The sequence below is a fragment of the Lytechinus variegatus genome, chromosome 12 (assembly GCF_018143015.1).
Source record: "Lytechinus variegatus isolate NC3 chromosome 12, Lvar_3.0, whole genome shotgun sequence".
Classification (NCBI taxonomy): Eukaryota; Metazoa; Echinodermata; class Echinoidea; order Temnopleuroida; family Toxopneustidae; genus Lytechinus; species Lytechinus variegatus.
The window spans coordinates 8,149,714-8,170,784 of NC_054751.1; the positions used below are offsets into that span (position 1 = coordinate 8,149,714).

At 34.6% G+C, this 21,071-nt stretch overlaps 1 protein-coding gene across 1 annotated transcript; it reads left to right on the plus strand.

Annotated features, from left to right (window-relative positions):
- The first annotated feature begins 6,588 nt into the window (after positions 1–6,588).
- Positions 6,589–19,776, plus strand: LOC121424999 (lipid droplet-regulating VLDL assembly factor AUP1-like). Its single transcript, XM_041620915.1, has 11 exons — positions 6,589–6,747; positions 7,450–7,585; positions 8,264–8,401; positions 9,263–9,413; positions 10,656–10,840; positions 11,842–11,994; positions 12,433–12,593; positions 13,473–13,637; positions 15,700–15,911; positions 16,695–16,792; positions 17,464–19,776. Exons 2-11 carry the CDS (start codon positions 7,548–7,550, stop codon positions 17,495–17,497), a joined length of 1,335 nt encoding a protein of 444 aa, XP_041476849.1. The 5' UTR covers positions 6,589–6,747; positions 7,450–7,547; the 3' UTR covers positions 17,498–19,776.
- Positions 19,777–21,071: the final 1,295 nt, after the last annotated feature.

Consider the following 21,071-nt stretch of genomic DNA (forward strand, 5'->3'; position numbering starts at 1 on the left):
CACCCTCAAACTATATATAGGTCTATCCCAATATTCCAAACATGGCAAGAAAACCCAAAGATCCAAAGTAGTAAAAACGCTTTTTTATATAAATCCTTTACACTCTTTAATTCCTTTGATGTGTGTTCACCAAATCTATTATATAAATAGTGTACAATCTATTGTACAATATACTGGATTATATGTACGACAAATATAAAATTATCCCGAGTGCAGGTTTATTACACCGAGGCCGAAGGCCGAGGTGAAATAGGCTTGCACGAGGGATAATTTTATATTTGGAGTTCATATAGTCCAGTAATATTGTATGATAGAACGTTCACTATTTATTATAGTAAATAGATCCCTTAATCTAAGCCCCCCATCATGGATTTTGCCATCCAAAAATCGAAAGTTATATTGTACATATGTACAATATAACTTTTTGAAGGGAGGTCACGTTATACAAATCCAGCCAATCACAGCTCGTATTTTACTACCACTATTTACTATTATAAATATATGTTTGTTTGGTTTTTCTTAAATTTGTTTATGTTTCAATAAAAAAATAATATCAGTGTTTTTTTTTCAACATGGTAAAAAGGAAGTAGGCAGTGTGCTGACGTTGATTTTTCATCTGGCATTGCAGTAGCCGCGGAACCGTTTTGAAAGGGGGAGGGGCTGACTATGCAAACGAAAATCACAATCAGCTGGTCATCTTTAGGTTTTTGTCCTTTTTTTAACAGCCCCCCCCCGGCTCCGCGACCCCTGCATTGTATTTAAATAATGTTGATCTTGTAAATTACGTTAAAAGTAAAGGGACCGGAAGAACCAACATATTACTGAAAGGGAAGTACAACAACATATCCTGTACAGAACATGAAATGGCAACGGGAGCGTTCATTTCATTTCATTGTGCGGACAAACAACCTATTATTGACTGTCTGACTGGATTATGTTTAGAAGGGTGCATGATGAATGATAGGAATTCTTCATGTTGAGGGATTGTTAATGACAAATGTTTCGTCAAAATCCACTTCTTCAGGCATCTTAATCCAGATTGATGCGAGGGCGTGGCTCAACCTGTCACCCCTTCTCAGAACCCCCCCCCCTCCCCACCCACCTATAATCTCGTATCCCCCTCGCCCTTCTAACATTCATTTCCTGTCATCCATAGAAACATCTAACAAACAAACAAACAACAAATTCCACCAATTACTGAAAATCTCATCCCTTTTTTCATCACTTTCTTCGTAACCGCCACCAAATGATCCAGAATAATGTATACAGGTGACTAATTATCAATTGACTCGGTAGATTTCTACCTCTTTCTTTGATTCCTTTTCTCTCTCCCGCTCTTTTCAATTTCCCCTGGTCACTTTTTGGTCTGGGACCAGACAGGGTCTTCTTTGGCTTCCCATTATTTTCTCGTCGATCTTTCATTTTTGTTTGACAACAAAGCTATGATGACATGCAAGTGGAAGATTTGTCATTCTTTTTTAGGAGCCGTCGTCTTTCTGTTTATAATGATTTTCAAAGATGTCAAAAGGTGTATATGATCAGAAGAAGTAATACTATGTATAGACTAAAGATAAATATATATATATACATATATGTACTGTTTTCAAGCCAGTTAAACGAGATTACATACGTGTTATAATATTACTTGAAATACGAACCCACTAGTTCAATAAGATAATCCAAAATAGACGCAGGACCATACACATTCTATTTTTAAAAATGTTTTGTTCATTCCTCTTAAAAGCAAGAGAGGTTACAATGAATTACATAGAATTATAAACATATGAATTAAATAGGATTATCGAACTACACAGGGCCCGTAACACAAAGGTTAGCACTGACGGTATAACATTTTCTAACGATTGATTGCATTAACTACAATTTACAATCAATCGTAAAAATCAATCGTACGATAATTGCTAATGTTTGTGTTACGGGATCCAGGAAAAAGTTTTGGTTTGGTTTGGTTTTACTTACCGGATAAAAATCGCAACAAAATACATTGTACAAAATATTAAGAATAAATATATAAACACTTAAAAAACAGACGGATAGATCAGAGCCATTGATGGCTCTGCTCTTCCTAGAGGACCACAAAGCTTAGCGATTGATGTTTTACGATTGATCATACACACAAATAGTCAATGCAATCAATCTTTAAAAAACCCACGATCAATGGCAATATACAGCGCGTCCCAAAAAAATGTCCCTCTGATATGCGGCTTAATAATTTCCAAAAATAAGAATTATTCTCAATGAAATGTATTGATATAGGAAGCCCATCTCATGTTCTAGCTTCTATAAAAATTTCATTGGTCTTGCTTCAGTGGTTTTGAATACACAGCCTATTATGTAACAGTGGTGCTTTTCAACCCATTCCAAGTTTATATGCATGCAACACTGCTTTGTGTCCTGCACTTTCTTGCATATCAACCCCCTTTGACCATTCTGACCAAGGAGATATCACCTCTATCTCCTTGTTCTGACCAAGGAATTCCCTGATCTGACCAGGGAAATCTCCATGATCTAACCAGGCTCATCAAATCACAACCTTGAGCATGTTCAGAAGGGCAATAACAGTATTTGACAGTTCATTTCATGTTTGATAAACGGGAGATGCACAATGATTGAGACAACGGGTCATGTCTGTTTCATGCATAATTCCAACAATACTGCATTTTTGTTTTCATTACTTTTTTTTAGTTAATTAGCTACTGAGGTCAAGTTCAATAATTCAGTGTCACTTCTTAAAAGAAAAAAGTCAAAATTTTCTTTGGTATAGTTCCTTTTTGCAAAGGGTGATTAACTTGTTGATTCCCCCTTTTCAGCTTATTTTACTCATCCATCATTCACATTTTCTTTCAAGTTGGTGCACTGATTCCCCTTATCAATCATCAAACAAACATAATTTTTTATGTTTCTTGTCCTTCTGAACATGCTCAAGTTTATGATTTGATGAGCGTAGATATGATTAGGGAATTATCCCTGCTCAGATCATGGATGTAAGAATGGGGGTTAACATGCCATAGACAATGAAGAAATGCATCAATGCTGCAAACTTGGAATGAGCTAAAATCCACCACTGTTACGGAACAGAGTGTGTATTCAAAACCGCTGAAGCGTGACCAATGAAATTTTCATAAAAGTTAGAACATGAAATGAGCTTTCTACTCATGAACATTTATTTGAGAATCCTACCACATTTTAGAATTAATTCAGTCCTATGTCAGAGGGACATTTTTTTGGGACGCGCTGTATGGGGCTCAAGATGCACTATTTATTGTTACTACTACTACTACTACTACTACTATACTACTACTACTACTACTACTACTACTACTACTACTACTACTACTACTACTACTACTACTACTACTACTACTACTACTACTACTACTACTACTACTACTACTACTACTACTACTACTACTACTACTACTACTACTACTTCTACTACTACTACTTCTTCTACTACTACTACTACTATACTACTACTACTACTACTACTACTACTACTACTACTACTACTACTACTACTACTACTACTACTACTACTACTACTACTACTACTACTACTACTACTACTACTACTACTACTACTTCTTCTTCTTCTTCTTCTACTACTACTACTACTACTACTACTACTACTACTACTACTACTACTACTACTACTACTACTACTACTACTACTACTACTACTACTACTTCTACTTCTTCTTCTACTACTACTACTTCTACTACTACTACTACTACTACTACTACTACTACTACTACTACTACTACTACTACTACTACTACTACTACTACTACTACTACTACTACTACTACTACTACTACTTCTACTATTACTACTACTACTACTACTACTACTACTACTACTACTACTACTACTACTTCTACTATTACTACTACTACTACTACTACTACTACTACTACTACTACTACTACTACTACTACTTCTACTTCTACTACTACTATTACTACTACTACCACTACTACTACTACTACTACTACTACTACTACTACTACTACTACTACTACTACTACTACTACTACTACTACTACTACTACTACTACTACTACTACTACTACTGCTGCTGCTGCTACTACTACTACTTTTACTACTACTACTACTATTACTACTACTACTACTACTGCTACTACTACTACTACTACTACTTTTACTACTACTACTACTACTACTACTACTACCACCACCACCACTAAAAAAAATAACAATGATATCATTCATAAAGATGATGATGACGATGATGATGATGAAAATGATGATGATGATGATGATGATAATGATAATGAATGGTGATGAGGATGATACACCCAACCCCTGCATGCTTCCCGAGGTGGATCCTGACTATATAGAAAATGGGTTCTTGATTACGAGCTAAATATTTGCACTGTTTCTCCTCTCTCTGATACTTAATGGTAGCTATGTTTGCTTGGTGTGTTTGTACCAAGCCCTATTTTCTATGTCTTGTTGATATAGCTTCTTAAATTCTTCATTAAGATTCGTTGAACTGCTCCACTCTGTGCGGTAACACATACAAATAAGCCATTCTCTTTGTCGTTTGGTTGTTATTCATGTATGGTTAAAAAAAAGTCTGTAAACTCTTTCAAGAGAGGGTGGGCAGTGAGCTGTTCAAAGAAAAATCTACTGGATGCTTTGCTCTCTCTAAGCATAGGCCATCAATACAGGTGGCTATTAAAATTCAACTCAGTCCTTCATTAATCGATGTATAATGTTTGTGTATGCTAAATACACTTCAAATATAGCCTTCCATGCAAGGAAGCCCCCCCCCCCCCCCCCTGTAGATCTGGTCACACCTCTCTTAATAACTGACTGAATTCGAATTAAAGAGTGCTATCAAATTTTTAAGTTCTCTTTAAATTTTGATTAAAAACATCCAACGGCGTACACATGGGCGGCTTTGGGTCCATATGCACCGCCTCCCCACGAAATAAGTTCCACGACCCCCCCCCCAAAAAAAATAATAATAACAATAAAGAAAATAAAGAAAACGGACAGAAAAGGGGTAAGATATGATGTTATGTCTATCTCAAAATTCTATTTGCAGATTATAAAGTTCAACAATTTTCCTCGCTCGCTTCGCTCGATCGAGACTGTGAGATTTTTTAATATCATATTCAAGAATTATTAGTCTAATACTTCACCATGTTCAAAGAATGGAGAAAAGAAAGTTATGTGCAGTTCGCAATTACGGATCGGTTTGGTGAAAATTGATTAAATAGTCGATTTTTGTTTGTTAAAGCTTCGATTTTGGGTCATTATATATATAGCTCCTTAAAGGCTACGTGTCATGCCGTATAAATTTCATTAAAAAATATAATTCATTGTGAAATTAAAGTTGATTTTACCTGTACATTTATCATAATGACACGAGTTATTTAGTAAAGGCCTGCTATTACAAATGAGATGAAAATATTAACAGTCATTGTAATCCATTAAAGGTCAAGTATATCCAAGAGAATGTTGATTTGAATCAATAAAGAAAATCAAACAAGCATATCGCTGAAAATGTACAATAAAAAAGTTATGACATTTTAGATTTCGCTCATTTCTCACAAAATCATTTTTTTGTACATCTCAGTGACATGCATGTAAGAGAGTCGATGATTTCCCTCACTCACTATGTCTTTTGTTTTTTTATTGTTTGTATCAATATTTAGAGATTTGAAAAAGATCACCAACATGCATGACTGAACCACAAAATATTTAAACCATAATGTAATACCACATGTTTAGGGAGGAATAAAACTTTGTTTTGCATGACAATGAGGAGAAAATTTAGTATTAAAATATTTATATACAAAATAGGTAGTGAGTGGGTTACGTCATTAGTTCCCTCATTTACATACCGACAATGGTGTGCACTTAACTGTTTTGTGATTTTTAGTGATACTTTAAAATGTCATAACTTTCTTATTTTACAACCAATTTAGGATTTTGATGAAATTTTCTTTATGCTTGTTGGAATTTTCTCTTTTTTATTCAAATAAACTATTTGTTGGGATTGTCTTTTTAAAATGTAAGGTTATTTCAATAAAATGAATACGTCTCATAAATAATTATAGTCCTTTGCATTGAATTTTAACTATATTTGATACCTTATAAATACCGACTTGAATTTTCCATTTGTTCCTACAGTGGGAAGGGCGGGGGGGTAGGCCTATAACTTGTCAGTGACATAATGAGGCAAGAATTTGAAGGGGCCAGGCAAGGCTTATGGCCCCCTCCCCCCTAAAAAATGTGATAGATTAAATGCATACATATAACTTTCGGAAAATGATATATATTTCACAATTTCCCCTTCCTTTTCTTCATTTTTCTCCCTTAAAGTGAAACTCTAATGTTCCTTCCAAAACTGTAAAGAGAAATGATAATTAAGAGACATACATAGATAAACAAACAGATAAATGTCATGAATAGATAACCTACATAAATGAAACGGGGGAAAAGAGTATACAAGTTTTGGATCATATTCAAGGATGCCAATCATATGTTCTTTTCATATTATTACTTGACACCTGACAGACACCATAGGCGAGTTTTATTGAAGTAGTTGAGACTTTGCTGAACAAAAAGAAATTCGTTCCCACTTTTATCAGAGGAAAGGCAATCGAATACCATTGCAATAAATGAACACATTTAATTCCTGAATTTCTGACCTCGTATGAACCGAATCATTCATATAAAGGAATATACAAAGGGTAAGATTTACAAGAAATGTTATAAATATTCGTAGGCCTACTAATTACTAATATTGATTTACTTTACCAAACGTTATTTTGAATGTATGGGACTGAAATGTACTAAAACTTGATAACATGATGGTCATGGCGTGATGTGAGTGAGGTTACTCTCTATACTGTAGTTCGCAGTAGCAAGTTGATTTTACATTTCAAAAGCTTCTTGGCCAGCTTAACCTTAAGATGTTGTTGAAAAAAAAATTAGAGGCCTTATCGTAAAATTAGTCACAGGTCTCTCTTCTCGTGTGTCAGTGTTGGTGTGTGTATGTGCACTCATCACTGTGTACTACAACAAAGTCAATGAATGAATGGGAGTGGAAAGAAGTCATGGGCGCTGACGAAGTACACGGCAGTGAATGGACTGGTGACTTAAACCAGGATAATGCCAGTTTGGATTAGTAACGACAACATCAGGATGTAACAGAGTATCTTCCTTGCCTCAAATATTGCTAAGTCCGATACAAGTTCTTGCTCAATTTTTTTACTTTGTTAACTCAACCCCTCCTTCATGTCCTTCAAAGAATCAAACTATGGATGCTTTATCCCCTATTACATATGCAGCCTTAGTATACTAAGTTAACTCAATATTAAATAATAAAATCTAGTGATTGCCTATGAATTTTCAAATTAACATGTTAAACCAATTTTTCCCTCTAATTTCAGGACTCTCAAGGACAAGGAAAGGTGGTACTAACTCATCCCGAGCCGAGGTTTTACTACTCACAGTTGTTTTCCAGTGATTAGCCAAGTGAAAGCTTAAGATGGTGGTTGAAATAGCCCAGCTGTTCAGTCCACAAAGGTAAGGTTTTTAGTATAAAGTGGATTAGCATCACCATGATCACATGTCAGCCAGATATCAAACTGAAACTTCGGAAGGTTTTTAAGACTAAAAAATCCATTTCTAACCTTGCTTTTTTGCTATTTGAAGAATTTACATGGTCTTGAAGTAAAAAATATCAGTTGAGTTTACTTTCATTTTTTTGGTTCCACATTTAATATGTAATATTCTGCTTTCCATTTCTAAATTTAATATTTCTAATATTTACCTTTCTTTTGTTCTTGTTTTCTTGTTATTTTTGTACTTTTGCTATGCTGGCAATTTCATGAATCAATGATTTTTCAAGCTGAATGAAAAAAAGTTTTCTTTTTTCTCAGCAAACTTTTAAAGACCAATTTATGCAAAGCATGCATCGTAAGTCTTTTCTTAGTCATTTTTCTCTTCAGTTTATTAGCTTCTATGTTCGCAAGAGGTAAGTCGATGTCCCAGGTTTAGCACATAAATATGAGAGATGTCATGATAAGGGTATCATTTGTGCACTTACCTGTATTTAGTATGATATGTTATGATTATTATGGTATAATATTATATTATGGTTATGGTACAACATAAAAAAGTGAAAGGGATGTGATTTGCACAAAGTAGATATGCCACTGAAATTAGCCACATTCATTTTATTGTTCTTTATTTTTGTTACAGGATAGGGGACAGCAAGACAGCTGTTATCCTGGCCTTGTATTTTCCTCTTGGTCTTATCCTAGCCATTCTAAGGCTCTTCATTGGTTTACACGTTTTCATCATTGCTTGTATTCTTCCTATCCAAGTGCCCTTTAGAAGGTATTCAATCTCTTCCCAAGAAAATTGGTTTTATTTCACTATTTGCAGGAAATTATTTTAAGACCAACTATCAAAATGTTTTTTTTTTGCTGGGGAAGTGGTGCATTACTTAAGGTGCATACATTCCCAATTCATTGAGTGTTGATTTCTGACTTTAGAAATGGAGGTCCCATTGTACCCGGAATATATGACTGAAGATAATCATTCTTGAATGTCAGCAATTATGGAAATTGTGGTGATGTTGATGATGATGGTGGAGGTGGTGGTGATGATGATGATGATGATGAAAATAATAATGTTAATTTCATTCATTGTCCCCTATTCTTAAGAAAGCATTGGCTAAGTTATATGATAAATGTTAAAATCAGATTGCGCTCAACAGGGGGCTGTTTCATATAGCTGTTCGTAAGTTAAGAGCGACTTTAAGCACAACTGGTGATCCTTTTTTACGTGCTAAACCATCGCCAATGAACATTTTGGTGTATACCATTTACCACAACTTGTGATGAATGGTATATACCAAAAGAAATTATCACCAGTCGTTCTTAAAGTCACTCTTAACCTATGAACAGTTTTATGAAACACCAACCAGGTTGAGTAATGGTGATGATGATTGTATACTAGTAACGATGAATGTCTTTTATTCTCTTGATTACTCAATAATTTCTTTTGGTGTATACCATTTACCACAACTTGTGGTAAATGGTATATACCAAAAGAAATTATCACCAGTCGTTCTTAAAGTCACTCTTAACCTATGAACAGTTTTATGAAACACCAACCAGGTCAAGTAATGGTGATGATGATTGTATATTAGTAACGATGAATGTCTTTTATTCTCTTAATTACTCAATAATTCAGAGCCTTGCTAAGGACGATGTACACTGTTCTAGGATTCATTGTGTACCCTTCAAATCAACAGTATAGAAATCCAAATGTAAAGGTTATAGTAGCCAATCACGTATCAGTACTGGATCATGTGATCATCGGACTCATCTTTCCTTCTGTAGTTGTAAGTAATCTCTTCATTTCATTCACATAATGTACATGTAGTAATAATTATATTGATAGTGATATGTGGATTTTTATAGTGCTTTTTTCAGAGCTACCTCTTAATTCTGGCACTCTGTGCATTCAAGGAATTAATCTTGCATGTTACCCATTTGTTAAATCACCTGGGTTGACTGCAGCTCAATGTGGATAAAATCTGTTGCTGGAGGAAAGCATGCCATGGTTGGGATTCAAATACATGGTTCTCTGATTCAGAGACAAGAAGCAAATTACCACAATGTGAACAAGATACTTCCACAGTGAGGAAAGAACCTTCATTATGATTTAACCCTATCTAGGCGGGGTATTTTGGGAGTTCCTATGGCCGGGGGGGGCCTCCCAGGCCCCCCCCTAAGATCTCGGCCGTCGACTGCGCGATCACGCCGAAAATTGGCACGCGGGTTGCCTGGGACATAATCTACAAGACTGTATAGTAATTTATTTCATGCGAATCGCTATTAAGTGATTATGCTAATTTATTCATAATTAGTATGCGAAATCATACCTTTTCCTCTAACTCCCTAAACAAAGCTCCAAATGTACTAATTTTTGGTATAGAAACTCTTTGTGGTGTCTTTAGCAAGTGTACATGAAAAAAATTGTGATATCAAATCATTTTCTTATGTATTATATTGTTTTTTGCAATTTCTTATGTATTTCTTTGTTTTTTTGACCTTTTGTTTTTCATTGTTTTTTCAATGAAATTTGTTGGGGACTCTTATGTGATCATAAAAAGCATAAAATGAATACATTTAGACTAGCAAAACTAAAAATAATCATACATTTATGAATTTTGGTTGAAAACACAATTTGCATTGACTTTGTACACGAAATCATGTTTTTGAGCCATTTTCGGTCTGACATGCACTTACACAATGTTGCGTAATTTCGGAACCACATACCCAGGTGACGCAAAATTGGTCTCAAAAGTTGCGCAAGACTTGAAAGTAAAAAGTCAGTGAGTGGCGCGGTCAAAAAATTTCGCACGGCGAAAATATCGCGCAATTCGTTGAGGGGGGGGCCTCCGAGGCCCCCCCCGGCCTAGATAGGGTTAAAGATATCAATATCAAATGAAAATTAAAAAAAATATAATATATCTTGATGTAGAGGCCCTCAGATATGTTTCTGCTAAATTCACCGAGTTCGAAAATGTGTTATTCGATACATACTGAATGCTTTAATACAATTTATTTTCATGACTTAGCCTAACGTTTGGAGTCTGCCCCCATTTCTCAACTGGGCATTGGGATACACCAACATGGGGGCTGCTCAAGGGCGACAGGTGTTCTTAGATGCGGTCAGGAAGCATTGTCGTCAGGACACCAGACCAGTGTTAGCATTCCCTGAGGGAGCTATGACTAATGGCAAGGCTGGTCTCCTCAAATTCAGGTAAGTAACGAGAAACCAGGGGGCAGTTTCATAAAGCTATTGGTAAGTTACACACAACCTTTAAAATAACTGGTGATCCTTTCTAGATGATTCTCAGTCTCATTATGTTTCTACAAAGAATCGTTAAACGGTATTACCCGCATAAATATCCAAAATTTCTGAAAACTTCCCTGTAGAAACAAATGTGATGCGGTTTATCAAACGGTTTGCTGTGTTGACGCGGTATTTGCGACTCGAAATGTGAGTCAATCGGATTATTCACTCTGTAGAAACAGGTTGGTTTAAGGGCGATACAGTTTTTCAATTCCAGAAAAGATAAACCGTTTTTAACGATTCTCTGTAGAAACACGCCATTAGATTCCCATCAGCTTCAGTTAAAATATTCATCTTTCTAAATCAAAATTCTTATTGTATATATGATTCTGAATGGAAAATGCAGTATATTTTAAACTTTGAGTAGGATTATAGAAAATGCTTTCCAAATATTTTAAAAACGGTATTTGTTTGTATCTTATTAAGCACAAGAAATGATCACAAGTCGTGAGTGATGAAGTGTGCAAAGTCGTTCATAACTTACAAATAGCATTATGAAACTCCCCCAATGGCTGTGTATTGTAAAACTTCTACTATTGTGATGATAATACCCAAGAGCTTATCAAAATCAAAGATGAACTGTAAAATTCTAGTACCTATAATAAAAACTTTTATAAAGCATTGTGGCCATGATGGGATTTGTAGTTCATATTATATATTAGAAGTTTGATGATATTAAATATAAAGATTCATGTTTTTTGTGATTTCCCCATTTACTTTCTTTATCCCCTCCCTCCTCAATAAATGTATTTTTTAGAGCATGATGTAGAGTCATTGAAAGTGACAATCAGTAGATCATTCCTCGGCATCAAATGTGGTTTTGTTTGAGAAAGTAATATTTTCTCGTCCTCGTACCATCAGGATACAATTTTTTTTTCATAAATTCATTTGTTTTATTTCCTCCATAGTACCTGGGCTTTTTCTTTAGAGCGTGATATCCAGCCAATGACGGTGACAATTAGTAGACCACTCCTCAACATCAAAGCAGAGGTTTTAGGAAGCAGTTTATGGCAAGATCTACTCTGGTTTCTCTTTGTACCATTCACAGTCTATAGGATCAAGTGAGTATTGAATTCAAAAGACACATCTATGTATTTCTTTTTGTGCCAGACCCAGATTGGTGTAAACGAGAATTTGAAATTAATGATTGATTAAAACTATATCAAAGTTGTGAAAAAGGGATATTTTGATAGGGATTTATGTAATGGTAAAAGTTATAAGGTGCCAAACGTATGAAATGGAAACTGAGGGTGAAAATAACAAACATAGGTATCGTTATATTTATTCTTATCATCATTAGTATCATAAGCATTATCATCATTAACATCATCTTTCTCATCATCATCATTATTGCCACCATCACCATTGTCATTATCATCATCAATATATATTAATTATTGTTGTCATCATCACCACCATCACCACCATTATAACCACCATCCTGCTCTTCCTCTTCATCGCTCACACTTGCTAATTCCTTCTTGATTTCATTGTCATAGGGTATTACCAGTAGAGGAGCGGAGTGACTTTGAGAACGCTGATGATTTCTCTCGAAGCGTACAAGAGATAATGGCTGACGATATGGGTTTGATATCCTCTCCATTCACCAGTGCTGACAAGGCTGAATATGTCAAGAAACTTGGTGTCCAACAACCAAGAGGTTTGTAGTCTTTACGTTAAGAATTACATGATTTTTATGTGGGGAAATAACAATACAGCAATTGACTTATGTCGTGTAAGTCCTAGGAAAGAGATTGATCTTTTAGAGGTATATGTAATCCTCAGGCCTTCTTCGGTAATGGGAAGAATAAGATAATTGAACAATGGTGAATAAGCGATGGCAGATCTAGCTTTTTGCTAATAATAATTATACTTGCTTATATAGCGCTTAATACTTAATTTGTGAGAAGTCTCTAAGTATATGCAGCATAATTACCCTGGCTTTAGCAGTGCAGCTGTTACGCGAGCTGCGTTTCAAGGAATAAATTCCTGCCAGGTACCCATTTACCTCACCTGGGTTGAGTGCAGCACATTGTGGATCAATTTCTTGCTGAAGGAAATTACGCCATGGTTGGGATTCGAACCCACGACCCTCTGTTTCACAGTCCGGAGACTAATCCACTGGGCCACAACGCTCCACTGCTAAGAGGGGGTTTGACACAAATCGGTTTGACCCAATACCGATGAGATGCGACATAATGCATCCTACCAGTGTAGATTTGCCACTGTTCCGTGACTCTCATAAACAGGTAACAAGTGTGTTGGAGGTTCTATCCCACACTTCTTTAGTATTTTTAGGGAGTCAGAGGTGCCGGTTTAAACCCCTAACCCCCCCCTTTAGATCTACCAATTATAAGTCAATGGATATATCAATAGTTTGTTATCATATCTGTAATTATAACTGTCATTTGAGTTATTTGGCTTATTCATTTCTTACCTTTGATATGTGAGTCGCCACTTTTCATCAATATTCGACCAGAATTCAGATTTTGATATGCAATGGATTAATTGTTTCAAACTTTTCATTTTCTTCTTGCAGAAAGGAGTACTCAGCCTCCACAGGTCAGGCAAACTATCAATACACCACCAAGACCATCAGGGGAATCCCCTAGGTCATCTAGGGAATCCCCAGTAGACAAGATGATCAAACAAGTCCAGGAAGTCATGCCTCATATACCAGCACACATCATTAGAAAAGATCTAGGTAATACTTGTGTGTGATGATGGTTATTACTGTTATATTCTACAGTAGTTATAATATGATTACTGGTTTATTGAGAAGCCAATATATTAAATTACAGGCTTCTTGTTTGCTTCCATACTCTGCTCTTTTATAGAAAAAGAAATAGAAGGAGAAACATGCTAATGGCATTACTGTTATTGCAACATAATCATGATACCTTGCCCCTTTAATTAGAAATTCATATTGTTGAAAGCAGATGCTTTCACTGATATTCGAGAAGAGATATTACCTCAAAACATTATGTTTCCTGAATAAAGTTCAAGAAAAAGTATGTTTTGTTAAGATCATATACTGACATTTCCTTCTCTAACAAAAGCTCCCTTCATTTCTCTGAAGGATGTGTGATGTTTCTGGTCTTAGCAACTGAGGATTAAAATAAGGGTTAGTCAAAGTTTTTTAAAGTTGGGTTTTATGTTTAGCGGAATGCTAGTACTTGCTACAAGCATAAATGAGGTATTTCTTGTAATAAAGTAGACTTAACATTACGTGAATCTCCCGTTTGATTCTCGACCGCACTTCAGACTGCAAACTGCGGTCCTATACCCCATTTTTCATTTGAAAATCTCAACAACATTTCCAACCCCAATAAACCCATCTTGGCCAGGTAATCCCCTTGTCTCAATTTCACCACCACGGGCCAGTAAACGAGCGTAATTGAGCCAAGGACGAAATGATAAACAACAGCTGTGCTATTACGTAAGACTTGTCTGCCTGTAGAAGAAAGAAAGAAAGAAAGAAAAAAGTTTCTATCGACGCGTGTATACATGGAACTCCATGCACTCACCAGAACTACACACATTGCAATCCATCGTGTGTGGCCCCCTGCTGTGACCGTTGATGCTGGGGTGTGTTATCTTCGGACCGAGGTCAAGAAACAGGTGTTTCTATACTAAAATTTCATGCTTGAGGGCAATAGGGTTTGTGGTACTCGGAGAAGAGAATTGATTATAAGGGAAATTAGGGTATACTGCTCTTCAAAGCGAGATTTCCGTCATTAATTTTGATATAGCATACTGTAATTAATTTTCTTGATCATTTGCTTTGTTATATTGTAATACATGAATGTTTGTATATTGACCCTTTAAGCATGTGCTGCTGGTCAATATTATACAGATATTGACTGATGGGGTGTGTAATATAAACATTCTTTGGACCGCCAGATTTGTATTTTCCCGAGGGGTAATATTTTCCCGAAGTGCGCAGCGCTGAGGGAAAATATGATCACGAGGGAAAATATTAATCCTTTAGGTGGTCCAAAGAATTTTTTTTTTTTACACATCCCATCAGTCAATATCTGTTATATTAGATAGCCTTTAATGATGAAGATATAGTTAGGCCTAACGATGCGTGCAGCATGTTTATGATATTCACAGTAATTGATTGAACTGGTATAGATCTAAAATACATTGATTTTGATCATATCACGTGACGCGCTATGGACCAATCGCGCTTGGCTATCTGTCTTGGCTATCTAATATTTATATCTATGCCAGTAAACATAAAATAATGAAATAATTTAGTGAGAAAATTGTTAAAATCAAGGTTAATTGTGACCATATCACGGTAGATCAAGTAAATTTACATTAACCAACCTTTGTGAAATACAGATAATGAAATATATTACTGACAAGCTACCACACTAAAGATCACAAGAAAGTATTTTTATTGCATGAAAAAGAACCTGTTAATGGACAAGATTACCATAGTTATTTTTACACTAGTCATTTCTCAGCATTTGCGGATTTTCTACAGATTCATTTGACAAATATTTTTGTATTTATACATACAAATACTTGTTAATTCAAATTGGATTGTGCAGGTCCAAACTAATTTGAGATTGTCACTGTAGCTTCATCGAATTTACTGAAATTAACTTTTGATGTACAAATGTTACATGGGTGAACTTGCCTGTGCAGAAAATGTAATGGAATGTTCAAAATTGTTTTAAAATGCTATCAAGGAGTGATTTGTCACTTTGCATAAGATACACTGTAGCATCTATTTGTCTTGTTCTTGTACACAGAAACCACAAGGTCAGTTGATGCTACAATTTTCAACATCTTAGAGAATAAGACAGAAATCCCTATACCAGCAGAAGAGGTACCTAGTTCCTCCACGGGGTCTGCCATGCCCCTCTCTACACCCCATACCAATCCTCAGAGTTTACCCCATAATACATTCTGTATGACATCACAGGATTCACCATCTTCAACACTATCAACTCCATCACCAGCAGTAAGTTTTTTTTTTTTTTGGGGGGGGGGAGGATTATTCTGAATATTTTTAACATCTGAACCACCAGGGGCCTGTTGCATACAACTTTTTACCTGAGAAAACTCAGTTTTCTCAGGTAAAAAGTTTTATGCAACGGGCCCCAGGACGATGGACTATCAAATTGATTGTTACACCCTTCAAGAAATAGTGCAGCCATGGAAAAGAGTTGCATATTCAAAAAAAAAAAAATCAACGGTAATCATTATGCTGCAAAGGATTTTTCTTGAAATGCCTCACATGCATGCTATTATAAATGAAAGCTGGAAAGGTAAGGCATTCCATGTATATTGAATTGTGTTTGTGTTTAAAAACTAAGAAATTAAAAAGTGTGCAGTTCCTTGTAAATGAACAGATATTTTCAATATATTTGTTCTTATTCAGCATACTCATCATGGCTTGTCACATTACAAGGTGAAAATGCAAGTGGGGTCTACCATAAGTCTAATGTTTGTCCAAGTCAAAGCAATTTTTTTCAAACCTGTTCATGCAAAATATGTGTTCTGTACCTCTTCTATATGAAATCATAGATCGATTTCAGTGGTTGTAATAGATTCAGCTTCTGTTTAATGTGTAATGACGGCCATGTACATGTATAGAAGGGGAAAGTTTTGCAACGTTGGATTCGCAAAATAAACAAAAATGAGACCACCATAGAAATTTGTGCTTATACCGTGCCAAATACTTTTTGATGAGCTTAAAGAAAAGAACAGTTTTACTCTGACAAACTGATTATTTTTCTTGCAGTGTACCAAGTTTGCAGCAGATAAGTTTGGATCTTCATCAAGAGAAAGACAGTTGTCATTACAGGAACGCAAAGCTGCTTTACTTGCCAATGCTAGGAAGTAAGTCTTATTCCGTGATGATAATGATTATAGTGATGATGATGATGATGATAAAGATGAAGATGGGAAGAATAAAAATGATGACTGAGATGATGATAATATTAATGAAGACTATAACAATAAAAGATAATAAAAAGATATTGTAACGATGATGAGAATAACATTGATTACCATAATTAATTTCCACATTGTTGCCAAATAAACTACTTCACATCTTACATTACTCTTTATGATTCAATATCAATTTTCAAGGTAAAGATAATTTAGAAATACACCAAATTTCCCCTTTTCTTGTGTATCAGTATTGAAAGTGGTAGAGGCAAACCGAAGAATGTTCAACAATCATATAAAAAAGGATAAACACAATAAAGAAAAGCTGATGGCTTTCAGACAGAGCAAACAGCCTCAAAATAGAACTCTTTGGTGGCGTTAAGATTAACATGACATGAAGTTAAGCTATCAGTAAGTTAGTCTTCTCAACTCAAATTTTGATTTTGGAACTAGGTTTAGTGGTGTGATTTGTGCCTTTAAAACCACCATCAATGCCACACTTGAAACTACTTGATGGTTTTTTTAAATCTCTGAAGAGCTTTCCTTTACCTCTGCTCTCAGTCACCATTGACGTCGACGACTATTCATTTATTTTGCTTCTTGGTTTTATTTATTTTCAGGCGTTTCACAGAAACCTCTAAAGTAAGCAACTGATAAAACATTGCTCATCATTAAAACCTGTATACACATGATAAAGGAGGTGGATGGACACAGATGCTTGAAATGCTCTTCATCAAAACATTTTTGGAATGTGAGATACATCTCTTGAGAGTGAATGGGTTTGCATCGCCTCAATCGGAGAACAGTAAGGTTGTCAGAACTGAGTTGGCTACCCTTGGTAAATTATTGTTATAATCACAATCATATAATTATTATAATCATAAGTTTGTCACAAGGACAAAATTGTTAGAACCCTACCTGATAAAGAAAATTCCTTACACATAAATGAATGACTAAATACAATGAAAATAGGATTGTTTTCATGCTTATCCAAAGGGTGAACTTTATACCTGAACCACCATGCAAACCTTCACAGATCATTAGACAACAGCATTGACTCTCTAAAATTTTAGATCTTTAGAACTACTTTTGTCCTGCATCAAAAGAACTATAAAAAAATACCCCCATTTTTCTCTTTATCTAGTCAACTGTCAATTAGATCAGATCAGACAGACCCAATTGATGAAGACTTCTTATATTACTGGTATGTTGATATATATTACCTATTGAACTAATTCAGAGTATTGTCATTAACTTCATGGTTTCAAAAGGTTTTTTTTTTTTTTTTTTTTGATTTTATCATCATATGAATGGGTTTTTTGTAAAAGATCATTCTATAGCACTGCAGCTATATCGAATCGCGAAATGCAGGCGAGACTGCCAGAGGCGCTCCACTTGTTTATTGTTTCGTTTGAAATATATTCAGCAAAATATACTATTGATTCCTTATCATAATCTGATATATGAAAATTTACATGAAACATTTTACATAAAAATATGAGTCGTAATTAAAAATAAAATTGAAAGCCTCATATTGTATAAATCTCTTAGTAGTATTTTTGAATTGGAAAAATTATGAGCCCATTTATTACAGTTTTAATGAACGGTTGATTCTTGAAATGGCCTTTTCATTTTTGTTTTTATATATTATTTGATAATGGTGTAAACTTAAAAGTAATACTTTTCAAATTGGATAATCCCCAGTCTATCTTGAATTTTCATATCTTTGGATAGTAAAAATCTGAACAAATGGTAAAAAACTATAAATTGGTTCTTATAACGGTCATTTTGAATCCATTTCTGGTGAGAATAGATACTTCAAAGCTTGGTTTACAAGGTCATGCATTTTACAAGTTACCGTACTGGTTTCATGGTTCTTACTAAAACACAAATCTATCCATATAAGCATATTTGTACCTCATCAATGCTTGAATTATAATGAAAATTGTATGCATATTCCTGGGTCCTGCTGTACACAACTTAGTGATAGATTGGAGGGCTAACTTTGACGTTTTAGGCATTGCTCATTATGCGCAATCAATCATGCAAGTTAACTGTATGATTAATCACAGAGATTTGTGTATTGGGGCTCAGGGATGTCACGTTAAAGAACAGGAAATACTTCAGATTTTCAGATATTGAACAGTAATTGGCATGAGATCGTCAGACATGGTGTATGATGTATATTGGGATATTTCGCTGTGATGAATGCTCAAGGAAGAAATGGGGGGGGGATGAGAAAAATCCTCTGCCTGATGTGCGAGTCCTTTGATCACTGCCTATGTATTACTTCAGGGGTTAGTTCTAATTACCTTTTTACAAGGAAAGATCTAAATATATGTGCGCAAACGCAGACATCGTCCGAACGGATGTTGTTACTCTTTCTGCATAATTCTTGAAGTGGTCTTTTGGCCATCATTAATCGAAACCAGCAAAAGCAGCTTAATGTCAATATAGAATCGAGGAAAAGCAGTTGCTGAATAACAAGTATGAATTTTTGCTTGTTCCATTATCATTTTCTCTTTACGTCAACTTGGACAACAATGAAAAATTATGGTGAAATGAATAAGATACACCTGGGTCTTTTATTAAGCATTTGTTTCCATGAGTCAAGAAACTGGTTCAGTTTGCTATTAGATCAATGTTTCATTGGAGATCAACCTTTTGTATTTTCTTGATATGCTTTTACCACACAGTTCTTATCAATAGGAGCCTGTATCATGTAACTTGTGTTTTTTTCTGTTGTCTGATCATGGTATCCCAATGTGCTACTGCTTGTAATACTTTGATACATGTATCACTTCAAAGTCAAGTAAACAAAGAAAGTACTTTAGTAAATACTGAAACTTATTAAATGTGCTAATCTCTAAATGTAAACTTCTTCAGGCTAATTATTTTGTAAATGAATAAAAGGCTGGCCATTTTCATTTGAATTTAATTTGTCAAATTATTTTTTTGTAAGCTACTCAATTCTCTTGTCTTCTCTAATTTTGTCTTCTCTCTGTCTTTTCCTACCCCCTTCTTTCACTCTCTTCCCTCGTCTCTTCATGCCTCGTCATATTCTTTCTCGGAACTCTGCTATACAAATACGCAAGAAGCTATTGAATCTCTAATTCAATTTTTCAATTTAAACACCAAACACCCCTCCCCCCACATTTAAATTAATTTTTTTTTACAACATTCAAGGGTTTAAGCTAGATATCTGTTGTAAAATTTGCTTGAAACTCTGCAGAGTTCATTACAAGTGTGTTTCTGAACCATAAAGGAAAAGTTCAATTTTTCTATATTGACCTGGAGGCCATTTCATAAAGCCGTCTGTACTGGTGACCTTTCCTTGTGCAGAGTGAGATAACTCAGTCATTTCTGTTTCAACATGATAGCAGTTTCTATATTTACCAATTAAATCTTGACAAAGAATACACTTTTTATCAAAATACATCATAGCAAGTATGTTGATATATTAAGATCTTGTGTCAGTTTTAGCCAATTCAGAATACAAGTTATTGATATTCAGATTTTGAAGGAAAAATGGTCACCAGTTCTGGATCAATTTAATTTCTTATCGAACAATTGACATAAAAATGAGTCCTTTGATAACATTTTCATATCATGATAATATACAAGACACTCATAGTTGACAAACACTGAAATACCACATTACAATATGGATTTTTCATTTGCTCTCATTTATTCATTTTCCAAAAGTATAAAAGTAAATAGAGACTATAAAATATTCCAAAATATTCTTTAAAATTTTCCCAAACTCATGACCTCATAATACTAAACATTTGTCTGTTTATTTTTTTTTCTTACATTCTTTGATTCCATGTGCAAAACTTTGCATAATTTTCAAATAGAATAATCACTTCTTTGTGAATAGCTATCATTTTTATTTTTTCTTAATAACCTTAAAAAACTATTATGTTGAATCATTCAAGAAATTAAAATTTGTAATTTAAAATTTTTAATTTAAAATTTTATTTAAAAAAATCATCATTTTTCACCAAAATGTCATGATTTCATTGCATTTTTTTCTTTTCATAAAAGTAAGTTTAAAAATATTGTTCCAAAAGTGAATGATACTTCAAATATTAATTTAAAGAAAGAAAACAATGGTGATCTGAACAACTCAAGTAATACCTCAGTTCATACAAATCTCTCATATCATATTATTACCATTTTTCAATTTTTTTTTTTTTTTTTCTTTTTTTACTTTTTGCCCTAATGA